This window comes from Dreissena polymorpha, chromosome 4 (assembly GCF_020536995.1).
Source record: "Dreissena polymorpha isolate Duluth1 chromosome 4, UMN_Dpol_1.0, whole genome shotgun sequence".
Classification (NCBI taxonomy): domain Eukaryota; kingdom Metazoa; phylum Mollusca; class Bivalvia; order Myida; family Dreissenidae; genus Dreissena; species Dreissena polymorpha.
In genome coordinates, this window is record NC_068358.1 from 135,840,980 (window position 1) to 135,858,399 (window position 17,420).

Sequence of the window (17,420 nt, forward strand, 5' to 3'; positions counted from 1 at the left end):
TTCTCTATAAACCACCGGAAAGCATTAAATAAAAAACTGTATTTATCAATTATATTGCAGATTTTGTAGCATGTTCGCATATGTCCCCTCTTTAAACAATAAATGTTATTCTTACCGCACGTCGGCGGCGACGAGGTCCATGTGCCGTTTGGTAGACATTTGGGACTAGCAACACCAACCAACGTCCCGCCAATGTCGCAGGAAAAGGTGGCAATCGTTTGTTTTCCGTCGGTATTGTAGTCAATGTTCCCATAATTAGGCGGTAATAAATCTTCACATTTTGCTGGTGAATACAAACACTTAAATCATTTTCATGTATAGTGTTGTTGCTGTTATTTTAGATTGTATTGATGTTGTTTTTGTGTTTATGTTTAATTCCCTTTTCAACAAATGTTAATTAACGTTCCATGACAGTATCAATAGAGAATGCATACATAAGTTAAACGATTTACACGAGTTTCCTTTTGTAAACCAACTTAATTATATTTTGCATTCGAACATATCTGACAGATATTTTAAAGATTTATAACGAAAATTATGTACTCGGTAAACTCGTTTAACAATCCTCAATATTTTGTCAAAAACAAATAAAAGCTTACCACAGGAAGGAAAGCTGGCCGTGTATCCGGCACCGTTGGTGTCGCATACGATGGTTGGTTGGCCGACCATTGTGTATCCGGTATCACACTTGAATGTTACTGATAATCCATCCGATGCCACCGTATATGAACCGCCATCTGGCAAAGGCGGGCTAGTGCAGACTGTTTAAAAAGTATTCACGTGTTGTCAGATTTGAGAATGATCATAGGTGGGGTCATGTCATTGAAAAGTCAAACTATGATTTTATCATAATTAGTTCATTAAATCAATATATTATCATACCGCAATCTGAATTTGGCTGGTCCCATGTTCCATCAGGACCACAAGTTAAGACTGTCGATCCTTTTACTGCATAGCCATTTGGGCAATTATATGTTGCCACGGTAACGGAGCCATTGGTACTGTATGAAATATTGCCGTTGCTAATAGAGAGGGTGGGAAGCCCCAAACATTTTTCTGCAACGGAAAAATAAATCAATACATTTATAATCTGAGAACTTTTAAAACTGAATTCGAATCGCTGTGTATGTGATAGTGTGCAATATTAGCAGCATAACGTTAAATCCATTTATATACAGACGATTTGCAAAAATAATGCAACGAATTATTCATTATTATAGATATGTCTTATATATCATATGCATGTTTGTGGTCTTATTATAAGGTACATATACAAGATTTCCAATCTTACTGCACACAGGGGGTGTTGACTTGGACCAAGTTCCATCCGGTTGACAAGTAGGCGTTTCAGCTCCAGACAAAGTGTGCCCAACCAGGCATATATACTGCGCGGACGAGTGCGTTCCGTTTGTAACAAGTGAAATGGTTCCGTTCTTCGGACCTTCTATGGTCTCACATTTTGCTGATAAAAGAAAACGGCATCCTCTTACAAACAAACATATACACATTCGCATTCATTATTTTGGCAAGAAACTTTAGATACTTAACCAGAAGAGAAATGTGAACCATACCATCGGCTAATAGTTTATATAAGGTAAGTGACCAATTGGCTTTAAAATAAGGAAGAACGAAAGTACGTTAGTTATAAAGATTATACAAGAGATACAATAACAATGCGTCTCAACTCCCCCACCCATGATTGACTTTTTCATGTTTCTCTCCTACATTTATATATTGAACAAAAACGAAAATCGATATATTTTTTAATAAACTGACACAAACAGATCTTTCTGCAAAAAAAACGTCCAAGATGATTAAATTGTAATGGTTGAACTTATTTAATTATGAAAATATCGTAATATATCCGAATATTGTCAAATTATCATGTTATATTTGTAATAATTATAAGTCTGCTTGAAGCCAAAAAATGCCAATTGTTTCAACTAACATTGCCTAAGCATAAGGAAAGGTAGGTCGCCTAACTTTTTTTATGAATCTCCACGTTAATGACGAAAGACAACTAACTGTAGAAACCTTCCCGATCACTATTCAACAATCTTTTTTCAAAAATGTAACACTACTTATCGCAAACGTAATAGTTTGTTCGGTGAATTTGTTTGAATTTAGCAAAAATCACCGACAACAAAACCTGGATTACCAAATGTTTGGAGTCGGCACAAAATATGGTGGTTCCGGTACGGTGAAAGCAACGATTTTTAAGTCTAAGGGATTGTTACAATGAGGATGAACGGTACTCTTACTTCTGAATTCGTATAATTTAACGTTACAAGCTCTTATGACGTTGACCTTTGACCTTAAGATCGAATGGCGTCTTCCTTTCCTCCTAATTAACCATCCCACCATATTGTGTGGTAGTCATTCAAAGCGTTTTCTAGATTTTATGGCGCGACAAAAGGTCGACGGACCAACCGATCTTCCGAACGACTGAGGGGGCATAGTTATGTACCCACACTTCTTCGAAGGGGGCATACTAATTTATGATTTACAAAATTATCTCAAGTCAGCAACAAACATGCTGGGTATTTTTTTAAACTTGACATTGAGCTCTTCGTGCGTCCGCGACCGTTGAAGTAAGAAGACGGCTGATACACGCGCGGTACGTAATTTTAAAATTGCATGTGCATTATAAAGTTAAAGACAGTCCAAACTGTTATATTGGACGTGCGGACGCATAGACGGTGCGACTTATGTATGCCGTGTTAGGTGGCATACATAAATAACAGGTAATGAAGCACACCGTTCCTCGCGTAATGTATTGTGTTCACAAAATTGTTAGTATACATAATCAAAGAAAAAAATTGTGTCAACGCAAACGTGACAAATGTAAATATCTCACTTACTACAGTTAGGAAACGATTTGGTCCAACCGGTTCCCCCGATATCGCATGTAATTTCAGGTGTTCCTACCATCGTGTAGCCTGTGTCACATGCAAATGTTACCGCCAGTCCATTGTCAGCAACTACGAATGAGCCACCAGTTGGCACTGACGGTGTGTCACACACTGGTGGGAAAATGAGAAAATAAAATCATTTACTAGCGCTTGTGTCTCGAAAATAACATTCGAAACACAGCGATACATCTGAACCATACTAGAGTTTTACACGTACATTTATAGAGACTCAGACTTTAAGTTATACATAGCTAATGTGGCCAAGTCAAATTGATAAAAGTTTCGAAACGCAATGCGGTTTCAGTTTCAACACGACTTAACTGGATGTAACTTTACCAATCGTTATGCATATATATGCAATATACAGGTCAAATTTGTAAACAAAAAAATGTTTACCACAATCGGACGGTTCTGGGGCGTTCCATTTGCCATCAGGGCCACAAGTCAATGTGTCCTTGCCCTTAACAGTGTAGTTAGGAGGACAGAAGTATTTGGCGATAGTGGATGTACCATTGGACTCGATGGTAACATTTCCTGTACTAATGGACACTGGAGGCAGGTCCTCACAGGAAACTGAATATGTTACAGCGATGTTATTAGGTGACAATTTTGTATATACAACCAAATAAAGTGAGACGTGAGTTGTCAAATACGATTATGCACTTGTACGCAACTTAAAAGGCTAACATATCTTCCAACAGGTTATCCGAATATAAAGTAATTACAAAGAAACCTCGGTATTTTGGACAACCTGTGGGACTTTTGAAAAGTGGTATTGATAGCGAAATGGTCTTGGTGCTGAGTTTTCATGAATTTTGATGGACAGGTAATACAAATTGTAAAGAATCATATTCAATGAACTTTAATCTTTGTGCAAGCAGTATACTTGTATAAATGTAGGACCGGAACTGATATTCCCGCAACGCATGTTTGGACTCTCACAAATATACATAAAACATTGTACAGCGAACAAATAGACAAAAAGTCAAAACCTGTTGGAAACAAAATTCCCTTCTGTATGATCCTCTACAGATAGAGGTCATTTAACTATGAAGGTTAGAGCCAGATTCACCCTGTGGTTAAAGTGGACTTTGGGAATATATATTCCATAATGGAAAGCAGACAAGGGGCATTATTCTGCCAAAAATCGTCGCTGCCTAACTTCCTTTCTTAAAACCAAATGGTTGCAATTCCATTATATGGCCATGCGTTTTATGAATTGGTAATCAAATACTTGCACTCACCACATCTGGATTCCTTGGCGCTCCACGTGCCGTCTGGTTGGCAGGTCAATTTCGTATCTCCATTAACAACGTAATTGTCCGAACACGTGTATGTTGCTATGGTAGTCCTTCCATTAGTGGTAAGTGTAAGGCTCCCATTTGATATTGATATGTTTTTAAGCGCAGGACATGAAACTATAGTAAACCAACGTCCTGGACTCTTTAAACAGAACTTCTTTACATGTGTTCACATTAAAGATGAAGTAAGTGCATTAATTGTTCTTATTATAAACGAATTAAACGAAAAAGAAGATGCAGAAGCAAAAGACGACAAAGAAGAAGTCTAAAAAATATTATTCAAGAAAGTTATAAAAAGTATCCAAAGCGGATTATACACAGTAGCAAATTATTACACATACGGATAACATGCAAAACAAATTTATCCACACGCAAAAACAGCCATTAAAACTAAGCTATTTAAAGGGACTAGTTCACAGATTTTCATATTTTTTTTCAAAAATGCCATTAAATATGTTTGCGAACAAATCCATATTATGTTGAATAGTCGAAACTGATTATAATTATTATAAGAATATTGCCGTGTCCAGGATTAGAACCCGGGTCCTGTGGAGGGCTTTTCTGTTCAATAGCGAAACGTAACAAATATTCTTATACATGACGTATTAGTCAAATTCTCGAGGAAAAGCGTTACAAACACTAGTTTATTTTATCGAATTTGGGTGATGATAATCATTTGATGAACCAATATTTGAAACACGTTTTCTTAACCAAGAGCGTAATTGGCGTCTGTAACCATAATCCATACATTTTGTTTTTAATATCTGACAATTATTTTGAAAATCGCCATTTTACCAAACTGAGAACGAGTCCATTTAATGTGAAAAGATATTTTATATTGCAATATAAAATGATTTAATAATTGCTGGAGGCACATCGATATAAGCATAAACAAAATACATAAAAATATTATACATATTAACATACTGAATGATACTCGCAAATTATGATTAAAACACATTGGCTTCTTATACGTTACCGCAAGTAGGCCGTGCATTCGTCCAAGTTCCGTTACCGAGACAACTAGGAGTTGCCTCTCCTACCAATGTGGCTCCTACGTCACACGTATACACGGCGGAGGTTTGCGTTCCGTCGGTGATTATATGCACGTTACCGGTTGTTGGTGGCGCAAGGTCTTCACATTTTGCTGAATAAAGGAACGTGTTTTACTTTAAACATAACACTAATTAATGCTTCATAATTATTGTTGATAAATGTAGCTCTAAATTTGATGCTGTTTTCCTATGTTTATAAACCGAAAAAATGCCATCGCGTTTTGTTACATAAATTCAGATGGCATTCTTATTGGTGCATACTGCAGTTCGGATAGCTCGTCAAATATCCAGCTCCAGTTGTTGAACATGTGACTGTTGGGCGACCAACCATCGAATATCCAACACTGCAGGCGAATGTCACGGAGAGCCCATCGTCAGAGATGGTATAATTTCGCCCTACCGGACGCGGTGGGTCCTCGCAAACTGCAGGTCAATAAAAACTATGAACGTACATAATGTTGTTAAAACATTTTGTTGTGTATCTGAACTTACTGACTGTAGCAAGTGGTAAGAATAAAACTCATATAAAACATTTTAGGCGTCAGCCTCTATTATAAGTTAATTTCAGTCAATCTATTTATTCTTTTTAAATAAGTCACATGCCCTTCATCTAATGAAAATAATGCAAACGCATGTATACTTTTTGTGAGCTTAAACCTATGTTGCAACATAAAGTTATCGTTGGATCGTTGACGGTTCTCCGTCGATTATAATTGTACATATATGTCTACATAACGTGCTCAATCGTGGCGGTGCTTTTATTCCCATACGTTTAATGCATTTGTATTCATAACAATTCCTTATTTTCGTGTTGTGGTGAATTTTTGTAATTAAGACGTTTCTTTTATATGTTCGGTTATGTATCTTAATGCTGAAATTACAATAGAAGTCATACCACAGTCAGAACCAGTCGGTTGATCCCATGTTCCGCCAGCCCCACACGTCAACACACTCGAACCTTTCACTTTGTATCCTGATGGACAGTTGTACGTTGCTATGGTTACGGACCCGTTTGTACTCAGTGTGAAGTTTCCTGTAGTTACGGATACTCGGGCAAGATCCACACACTTTTCTATATCCACAAATTATAAAAGATAGCATTTCAAAGCTATGTGAGATGGTTGTCAATGTTTTGTAATTTTTTTTATCAGCGCATTATACAGTTTCTGAGTGCGGGTCGTTTTTCCAAAATGGCCCACTACTCCATACTAGTATTTATACTTGTATATTATAATTACAAACATCTATTGTGTTTTCAATTGTAGCAATAATTTACATGCAAATTTCAATAATAACCATCTAATATTATCCATTATTGTAATTATTAAAAAGTCTTATAAAAAGACACCACATATTTGACGGTTAGAATAATAAGAAAGTTTATCAAATAGAATTGAAACTCAACATTACATTTAACCCTTAAAGCGCTGGAGCTGAATTTTAAAGGCCTTTGCAAACAGTTTGGATCCAGATGAGACGCCACAAAACGTGGCGTCTCATCTGGATCCAAACTGTTTGCTATTCTGATAGTATTCTTTGAAAAAAAATCGAAGAAAATGCTAATTTTAGAAATTCAACAGACGACATTTTAGCAGACGACAAATTTCCCAGCATGCAAAGGGTTAAAATATGTATCTAATGTGAACACACCACAAACCGGCTGCGTGGTAGTTAACCAGGTTCCATCCGACAGACAAGAAGGTGTCTCACCACCTGACAGGGTGGAGCCTACGCCGCACAGGTACTGGGCCGTTGTCATGGTACCGTTTGTTGACAACGCAATACTTCCATTTTTAGGATTTGGTAGAGCACCACACGCAGCTGCACATATATTGCAACAACATTTTAACATATAACATCCAAAGTATTTTATAATCATTAGTCTGTATTGGGAAAAAAGTTGTTCAACTAAACAATATAGTAAACTGTCATCATTGATAAAAACCATACGATTCCAATGGATTTATTTAAAAATGAAATATTTTCGATCATATATATAACACTGACACATAAGAACAGTAAAGACACATATATTTATGTCTATGAAATTCATAACAAAAAATGCTTTAATGAACGGCAATGGCAAAAAGCAAAATGAACAGGATGCATGTCTTCGGGATTTTGCGTAACTCTAGAAGCGACATGTTCACGCCACTGTTGATGTTAGTCGAAACGATCATATTAAGAGTTGATATTATAATTGTTGTTATTATCATTGCGTTAATGAAATATATAGATGTAAAATACATATCTGTAATGTTTAATTCATTGAAATGCATGTTATAAACGAAGCATACATGGTCGTTTCGAATGTATTGCTTGATAAAATATGTTGTTACAATACATTTCGATGGTTGTTTTCCTTTAATATATTGAAATAGTCAAATGACCGATGTTTGATCACAAGACCAATTCGCGGTGTTGCAAGCATACATACTACTACTTAAATCACATTTAAGACATACTGCAGCTTGGAAATGCTAGTGTCCAGCCGTTGCCATTTTTGTCACACGCAATTGTCGATGTTCCAACCATGGTGTATCCAGCCCCGCATGAAAAATTAGCCGACAATCCGTCGTCAGCGAGATCAATATCTCTACCAACCACACTATTTGGAGGTTTGCAAACTGTTAAAATTGGAGACAGCAAAATATTTATACAGGAAAAAAGCATAAAACCCATCATAAAGTATATGCTATCTATCAAGGTAACACCAAACCTATGAATTTAAGAGATGTATAATTTTGGTTTACTTTTATTAATAAATGGATAATTTTCGAAAATGGATAAATGTGAATAAAAAAAACAGTAAACGTATTTAGTTATTGGCATCCGAAACAATATACAAATAATTACCAGGGTTCGATATACTCACATGATCACATAAACGAGACACAGCCGACATAGCCTTAACCATCATACATCAACTAAATCACATCATCCCAATATAAAGTCAATAGATATTCTCACCGCAGTCAGACGGTTCACTGGCGTCCCATTTTCCGTCGGGGCCACATGTCAAGGTCGTCTTGCCCTTGACTACGTAATTTGGTGGGCAGTGGTATGTTGCAGAGGTGGATGTCCCGTTGGACACTATGGTAACGTTTCCGGTGCTTATTGATACTCGTGGCAAGGATTCACAGGAGACTGCATCAATGTATGGCACAATTGAACATTACGTTTCATACTTTTAATCAGTTTCCTTTGATAATTTATTGAATGACACAGCATGTTTTCAAACAGCTTACTCGTACACAAATGAGCCGCGCTCTCTGAAAGACGAGCTTAATAAAGGTGCGTGAATTGTCGTCCAAGATTAGCCTGTGCAGTCTGCACGAGGTAACCAGGCGTGACACTTTCCGCGTTTAATGTATTTTTGGTTTAAAGGAAGACTCTTTAGCCAGCATCCAGTCTAGGCGGAAAGTGTTATCACTGATAAGCCGGAGCTAATCTTGGAAGACCCTTTACGCACTTTAATTAAACCCAATTTCCCCAGAGCGAGACTCATGTGTTCTCATAATAAGGGCATTAAAACAAGTTTAAATCCGGCACTTACCACATTCGGATTCCTCGGCGTTCCAAGTGCCATTAGGTTGGCAGGTCAAAGTCGCCTCACCGCTTACAACGTAATTATCAGGGCAAGTGTATGTTGCTATGGTAGTTTTGCCATCAGTTTTAAGTGTTATGCCTCCACTCGGTACAGTTATATTTTTAAGGACAGGACATGAAACTGTATCAAAAGGTTATTGCGTACATTGTATGTATATAATGTATACATGTATAACTGTCCACTAGATAGTGCGCGTGCTTGTAAATCAACGTTTGTATAAGATTAATAAATTATTTTATTCATTTATGCATTCAATTATTCAGCTAATTCATTCATTCATTCATTCATATAAATTACTAATAAATTAAGTCAAACATTAACTGTATTGCGGTTACATGTGTTACGTAAAACAACTTAAAAACAAAAACACTGACTACTCTGCGTCATGGATAAAAACGCAGTGAAAAGAAATGCAGTGTGAAATCAAAATAAAAGAAAAGGCAGTTTGACAGATTGACGTAACCTGTAGATATAGAAGTGAAAGAAAATACAAGCATTTCATTTTTCCTATAGCATAAGCTGGAGGTACGTAAAATGTTAGAATCAAAAAAATCTTATGTGTTTTTGTTTGTTTGTGTTTGCGATTTTCGTTGTCAAATGTTACAATCTTACCGCAGGTAGGCTGGGCATTCGTCCATGTTCCGTTTCCAAGACAACTAGGAGTTGCTTCTCCTACCAATGTGGCTCCTACGTTACATGAATACACGGCCGATGTTTGCCTTCCATCGGTGACAATATTGACATGCCCAGAGGTTGGTGATGCCAGATCGTTACATTTAACTGCATAAATATTTGTACAATTTACTGTCATGTAAATAGTAAAACTAATTATTGTGTAAGCGTCATCTAGTCATAACAACAATTTAAAACCTTCGTAATCAACAAGATTTTAGAATAACAAAACTTTGTTTATTCTTTATTGTTTCCATATCTAACGGTTTGAAGACAATACATTTAGTAACGAGAATTAAAAATGTTACAGACACTGAAGCAACCACACACAAAATGTGGACAAACGCCATTCCACTATTGATTCTACAGTAGACAAACAGACAAAGTGCCATATTTCAAAAAACTGATCGCAGTCTGCATTCCTTTCTTTACTGATCATCTTCATATCTATATACACAATGGCGTTAATCAACTGTGTAAGTTTGAGCGAAATACATACAGTATTTAAAGATGAGTTAAAAAGAAAAGAGGACTGTACATTCTATGATCTATTAATGGAAAAAAAAATAGAAAAGGCCGTAAATATGCCGAACCCGTCGCAGCCGAAAGTGTTCATCTTATCCATAATCTAAACATTATGGTCATTAAACTCTGTAAGTTTGAGCAAGATTTACGCAGCTGTTTACGAAGAGTTGAAAACAATAATTTTTGGGATATATATTCTAAATTGAAAAAAACAACAGACAATGGGCCAGGATTCTACCGAAACTCGCCGAAGGTAAAATTCCTTTCTTTGCGATCATCTACATATATTTTGTATAAGGGTTATTCGGCTCTGAAAGTTTGAGCAAGATCCACAGATATCATCCACACGTTAAGGTCATTCAACTGTGAAATGTTAAGCGAAATCCGAAATGCTTAATGTCTGTGGGGATCATAAAATCTAGAACAGAAAATAAAATGCGTCAAAATGAACATACTGCATGATGGATAACTAGACAAGTATCCTGTTCCATTCTTGTCACAGCCTATACTTTGCGGCCCCACCATTGTGTAACCAGGACTACAAGCAAACGATACAGACATTCCGTCCTCGGAGACTGTGTAGTTGCCACCGACAGGAAGTGGTGGATCCGAACATACTGTCAAAAAAATTAACAAATCGATTAGTTACATTAATTATACGATATGTGTTGTTTGTAATAATAGTTTTGTTTTAAGTAAAGCAAACAGATTAATTTTTGTATTGTTTTCATACCACAGTCAGAGCCAGTCGGTTGACCCCACGTTCCTCCAGATCCACACGTCAGCACACTCGAATCCTTTCACCTTGTACCCTGACGGACAGCTGTACGTAGCTATGGTAACAGACCCGTTTGTACTCAGTGTGAAGTTTCCTGTTTTGACAGACACTGGAGGAAGCACGGAACATGTTTCTGAAATTGCATCATTGTGACATAAAGCACATGTTAAAATGAATACATATAAGGTTACATCGTTTCCTTTAGTTACTGTTCTAAATTCTATTAGTTAAGAATTCCTTTCATAACCACGTGCAACTCACACCTAGTCAATAATGTGAAGTTTAATTTATTGAACCCTGCATATTATAAATTGTTTTTAAAACAGCAATAAACAAAAAATCAGCATGCTGTTCACAGTGGAACGAATCGGGCAATTGAAAGTGCCGTACGTCAACTATAATGACAACATAAATAAATCCTGATAAAAACTTACTTTGCAAATGTGAGTACATGCATGTTACTTTGCAACCATGTACATTTGCACAAGCACACCATTATACATTTAGTTCATAGTTTGTAAATCTTTCGTTATTTTATCACGTACCACAAACCGGCTGCGTGGTAGTTAACCAGGTTCCATCCAGCTGACAAGAAGGCGTTTCACCACCTGACAGGGTGGAGCCTACGCCACACAGGTACTGGGCCGTTGTCATGGTACCGTTTGTTGACAACATAATACTTCCATTGGATGGGTTTGCTAAATCGACACACTTTTCTGAATAAAGAAAACACCGAAGAGATGATGTGAGTATATATTACAGCTCAGAATTGTGTGGTTCGTCACTGTGTATAGAATTAGATAAAATAGATGCAAAAAATAATACTTCTATAATTAATGTTGATAGAGTAATGACTTTAAATACGAATTCTCGAAAATAAAATAAAAAGAAGTAATTAAAACAAATATGCATATACTAACTGCAGTTTGGAAATGTTTTTGTCCAGCCATTTCCCTGTGTATCACATTCAACAACCGGGCTTCCTATCATTGAGTAGCCCGTACCACAAGCAAAAATCACCGACAGTCCATTGTCGGCAAGCGAAAAGTTGCCACCGAAGATATCGGAAGGGGTTTCACAAACTGTAAAAACAAATAATTGTATGGTGTATTTATTATACTAACTTAACTCAAATATAATTTCACAGTAAATACATGTTAAGTCCACATTATTTACGTTATTTATCGTAATAATTTCAGAAAAAAAAAATCAAGCATATAATAAATGATGCTTTTGTTAAAGCAAGCATGTAAAGAATAAAGGCTTAGTGCTACACAGGCTAATCAGGGACGACACTTTTCGCTTAAACTGGATTGTCGCAAAGAAGATACTTTCTTGAAACAAAAAAAATCATAAAAGCGGAAAGTGTCGTCCCTGATTAGCCTGTGCGGACTGCACAGGCTAATTTGGAACGACACTTTACGCACGTGCATTAAACCCTCTTTTATCAGAGCAAGGCCCAAGTATATGAGAGACTTCCTTAAGACAAGACATAATCGTCTTACCGCAGTCAGACGGTTCAACCGAGTCCCATTTTCCATCGGGACCGCATGTCAAGGCTGTTTTGCCCTTGACGACGTAATTCCGAGGGCAGTAGTATGTGGCGATAGTGGATGTCCCGTTCGACAACAGCGTAACATTTCCCGTGGATATCGACACGGGAGGCAAGATGGCACAGGAAACTATGTTTATAATGAATTAAGTTATAAAAAGATCCTGTACCGTATGCATATCAATAAAATCATAAATGAGTTCTGAATTTGTTGCGGTTGTATCAAATACAAGCAGTTATAGTGACTGTAACTGTCAATAATGCATACAAAGCATTTAATTATAATACACTGTCAATCTCACATAGATATACATGATCTTATTTAAAAGAAAGACATTTACCACATTCGGATTCCCTGGCACTCCACGTGCCGTCTGGTTGGCAGGTTAAGGCCGCGTCTCCGTTTACGACGTAATTGTAAGGACAGACGTACGTCGCAGTGGTAGTCTTTCCATCAGTTCCAAGCGTTACACTTCCATTCGATACAGATATGTTTTTAAGGCCAGGACATGAAACTATATTAAATATTTATTCTGCATGAATTTTCCCGAGACGAACATAGCACATGTAAAAAAAGTAAAACAAAACTATGGTATCATTACACTTTATCAATGCCATATGCATCCACACGCATGTTCGCTAAACATACAAACATAACCGCAAACGATGAATGACCCAACCAACAAAACAACACTGATATTGAACACACGAACAGTAATTGGCAAAGTGAAACACACTGAAAGAACAAAACAGATTGGTGTTATTGGTGCAAATTAAAATCATTGACTTTTATTGGAGGCCGGAGGCACTTGATAAATGTTAAGACAAATTAAACAAGCTTGTTTACAGAAAAATCTGAACATCTATACCGCATGAGGGTTTTGTATTTGTCCAGGTTCCGTTTCCAAGACAAGTAGGAGTTGCCTCCCCTACTAATGTTGCTCCTACGTCACAGGAATACACGGCAGACGTTTGCGTTCCGTCGGTGACTACGCGCACGTTACCTGATGTAGGTGGTGGGAGGTTTTCACACTTTGCTGTAATAAACAATTGAATGCGTTAAATTGCACGAAATGGGAAAGAAACGAGAGTTCACACACGCACACACACACGCACGCACGCACGCATCATTTGTTTGGATGGGTAATGAAGACATAACGCCTATGTTAAAGCAAATATGGAAAAAGCGTTATGCAATTTTCATGTGTTGAACGATGCAATTCCATATACATCTTACATTATTTTACCATATTAACCATAAACTAAATTAAACCTATAATCAAGGTTCTTACTGCATGTAGGTGGCGTGGACAAATAACCCGTTCCGTTCCGGGCACAGTTCACAGTCTGAGTACCAACCATCGTGTAACCGGCACTGCATCGGAATGTCACCGAAAGACCGTCGTCAGAGATCGTGTAATTCCCACCCACTGGGAGCGAGGGGTCGTCACAAACTAAAAAATAATAATTGAGGTTTTGTTTCAAAATATTCTAGTACAGTTTGTAGTGTGCGTTCTCTAAACCTTTTATCCAAGGCTCTTTCATTACAAACCCGTAGCTAAGGCGCACCTTTGACACATTGTATTTGTCGGTATGTTATCGTTTATGAATGGTTCCTGCATCGGAAGTATATTGTATAGACTTATAGCTGAACAAGCGCTTGTGCAAAGTCGAAATAAACAAGAGATTGCCAAGCAATATGGTCCCCTCCCGGTGAAACTCCACCATTGTGAGTAAAAAAAAATAAAAATTATTTGTTGCCATAGCAACCAGAATTTTTGACGTAGGCACAAAATGAAATGACGTGCATAATCTCCATATTGCCATCTATCCATGTTTAAAGTTTCATGAACAAATATTAAGAACTTGTAAAGTTATCACAGGATCCAGAAAAGTGTGACGGACTGACTGACTGACAGACAGACTGACAGACTGACAGACAGACGGAGTGCAAACCATAAGTCCCCTCCGGTTTCACCGGTAGGGGACAATAACCGACACAGACACAACGGTGTCACTAAGACACTTATTTTAACAATTGCACGTTCATATCTAGCGTTTTCAAATTTCAATTAACATGTGTTGAATTAATTATATAACCGTCTGATACGATAGTTACAAAAGTTCAGCGCTCAGGTCCGTATTACTAAGGCCCCTACCACAGTCGGACCCGGAAGGTTGATTCCATGTTCCATCTGACCCACACGTCAACACACTCGAGCCTTTCACCTTGTATCCTGTCGGACATGTGTACGTAGCTATGGTAACGGAGCCGTTCGTAGCCAGTGTGACATGCCCGGTGCTTACTGACACTTCTGGAAGCGCTGCACATTTTTCTACAAACGAACAACATAACGTTATCAAATGATTACTTGAATAATCACGTCGTACCCGGTGTCCTTTGTAAACGTCGCACCGTAGACGATCATTTAACATTACAATCAATGCTTTAACATGAACGCTCATTCATAAATATGTAAGACCTTAGTACTCTTACACGGACAGACAATCATCAATTTGTTGTCAACCATACGTACTACAAACTGGTTGCGTTGACGTTGTCCAGGTCCCGTCCGGTTTACAGGTGGGGGTGTCACCTCCGGATAACGTAAAACCAACGCCACAGAGGTACTGCGCGGATGTGTGCGTGCCGTTTGATGCAAACGAAATGCTGCCGTTGGCTGGAGACGGCAGGTTGACACAGTTAGCTGTAAAACACAACCCACTAGGTACCTCGTGCAGGTATAATCTCGTCAGCCATGAGTATATATCAAAACGTATATCGTAAACTGACGAAACCATATACTATAAATTATCTATTATACTTATAAGTATAATAATAATCTTTATATACAGTAAATTCAGTTCATTGCATAAACATGTTTACTTACTGTAATAATACATTTTGTAAATAAAATAAAACATTATTTGATATTTATGACGCATATTTTAAAACTAACTGCAGTTCGGAAAGGTCGTCTTCCACCCTGTTCCATTCGCATCGCACACAACATTGGCTGTTCCTACCATCGAGTAGCCGGCCTGACACGAATAATTCACCGACAGACCGTCGTCGGCAACGACAAACTGTCCACCGACGACGCCAGAAGGAGTATCACACACTGTGAATAGTATCGATCAGTGATATGTAGTATTCAACCTCGAATCGACCGAATTTCTAAACAGCTTGGGAGGTGAATCACTACTATTATATAACTGTCAAGACAGAAAATGAATAATCAGACTGAAAGAAAAATGTACAAGTTGTAATATCTTGTTCTTTATAAGTTTATACAACTTTCGTGTTTAGGACGTGTTTCCTTGAAAATATTGCACCAATATCGTTCAAGCATTTTTTAATTATTTTTTTTTTCCTCACTTTTTTACTGGACATATGACACTGACATATTTAGCGCGTTTAGCATGTTTTATAATATTTTATACAAAATATAAACAAACTATATTATTGTGTTTACCACAATCTGATGCCACTATATCCCAAAGACCATTCGATCCACAAGTCAATGTCGACTGGCCGTTTAATTTGTAATTAGGAGGACAGTTGTAGTGGGCTGTTGTGGTCGTGCCATTGGATTTCAAAGTCACATTTCCGGTTGTTATGGACACCGTCGGTAATGGTGGACAGCTTACTGGAGAAAAAGTAAGAGGCTATGAAACCTTCTTCTATAATTCGCGTTAATATTGCAATTGAATTTTAAATCTAACTGGTATACAAATGTTTTTTTTTAATTCATTTTTAAACGGCTGCGCTATCGAAAAACGTCGAAAAGAACATTACAAACAAGAGCACCGCCTTGCGGGTGCAGAGCGCTCATCTATTTTCTTTTTAAAGGTGAAGGGACTCTCAATTTCAATCACAAAGGAGGGAGGGGTGGAGTGAAGAGGGGTGTATAGTGTGGGTGTGTGGACATTTATAACATTTTCTTCCAAAAATGCGGACAAACAAATGCAAAAAAAAAAATTTTTTTTTTGGGTGGGGGGGGGGGGGGGGGTGGGGGGGTATAGTGTGAGGGTGTGGTGGTCATTTGTGAGATGATCTTAAAAAAAATAGGGGGGTGGGGGGGGAGGGGATTCTTGGATGCGATGGTAGGATGGTATTTCAAAAATAAAATAATAAAAATAAATATTTGTGTTTTTTAACCGTTTCAAAAAAAAAATTGGGGGGGGGTGGGGGGGTATAGTGTGAGGGTGTGGTGGTCATTTGTGAGATGATCTTAAAAAAAGGGGGGGTATTCGGGGGGAGGGGGGAGGGCACGGGGGATGGTTTGGGTGGAGTCTATTGTGGTATGTCAGGTAAGAGTAGTTTTGTCAAAGTATCAATCAAATCTAATCATAAATAAAGAAGTTATGGCAATTTTAGCAAAATTTAATAATTTGACCTTGAGAGTCAAGGTCATTCAAAGGTCAAGGTAAAATTCAACTTGCCAGGTACAGTAACCTCATGATAGCATGAAAGTATTTGAAGTTTGAAAGCAATAGCCTTGATACTTTAGAAGTAAAGTGGATCTAAACACAAAATTTAACCATATATTCAAAGTTACTAAGTCAAAAGGGCCATAATTCTGTAAAAATGACAACCAGAGTTATGCAACTTGTCCTTTACTGTCCCCTTATGATAGTTTGTGAGTGGTCCAAGTATGAGAGCAATATCTATGATACTTTAGGGGTAAAGTGGACCAAAACACAAAACTTAACCAAATTTTCAATTTTCTAAGTATAAAGGGCCCATAATTCCGTAAATGCCAGTCAGAGTTACATACCTTTGCCTGCACAGTCTCCTTATGATAGTTAGTAAGTGTTGCAAATATGAAAGCAATAGCTTTAATACTAATACTTTATGAATAGTCTACCTAAACACAAAACTTAACCAAATTATCAATTTTTTAAGTATAAACAGGGCACATAATTCTGTCAAAATGCCAGTCAGAGTTACATAACTTTGCCTGCACAGTCCCCTTATGATAGTTAGTAAGTGTTGCAAGTATGAAAGCAAT

General features: G+C 37.4%; 1 protein-coding gene across 1 annotated transcript in view; it reads right to left on the reverse strand.

The window, feature by feature from the left end:
- The window catches only part of LOC127878822 (sushi, von Willebrand factor type A, EGF and pentraxin domain-containing protein 1-like), a 48,305-nt gene extending 33,471 nt beyond the window's left edge, over positions 1-14,834 (reverse strand). Inside the window, exons 1-22 of the mRNA XM_052425348.1 lie at positions 14,822-14,834; positions 14,565-14,741; positions 13,698-13,859; positions 13,275-13,442; positions 12,359-12,535; positions 11,399-11,569; positions 10,531-10,692; positions 9,491-9,658; positions 8,825-8,998; positions 8,239-8,415; positions 7,734-7,895; positions 6,919-7,089; positions 6,164-6,340; positions 5,530-5,691; positions 5,193-5,360; positions 4,157-4,330; positions 3,309-3,485; positions 2,862-3,023; positions 1,292-1,462; positions 883-1,056; positions 600-761; positions 116-283 (exon numbers count right to left, since the gene is read on the reverse strand). Of these exons, the coding sequence (XP_052281308.1) occupies positions 116-283; positions 600-761; positions 883-1,056; positions 1,292-1,462; positions 2,862-3,023; positions 3,309-3,485; positions 4,157-4,330; positions 5,193-5,360; positions 5,530-5,691; positions 6,164-6,340; positions 6,919-7,089; positions 7,734-7,895; positions 8,239-8,415; positions 8,825-8,998; positions 9,491-9,658; positions 10,531-10,692; positions 11,399-11,569; positions 12,359-12,535; positions 13,275-13,442; positions 13,698-13,859; positions 14,565-14,741; positions 14,822-14,834 (3,577 nt within the window). The remainder of the gene's footprint in view (positions 1-115; positions 284-599; positions 762-882; positions 1,057-1,291; positions 1,463-2,861; positions 3,024-3,308; positions 3,486-4,156; positions 4,331-5,192; positions 5,361-5,529; positions 5,692-6,163; positions 6,341-6,918; positions 7,090-7,733; positions 7,896-8,238; positions 8,416-8,824; positions 8,999-9,490; positions 9,659-10,530; positions 10,693-11,398; positions 11,570-12,358; positions 12,536-13,274; positions 13,443-13,697; positions 13,860-14,564; positions 14,742-14,821) is intronic.
- Between the last annotated feature and the right edge of the window lie 2,586 nt (positions 14,835-17,420).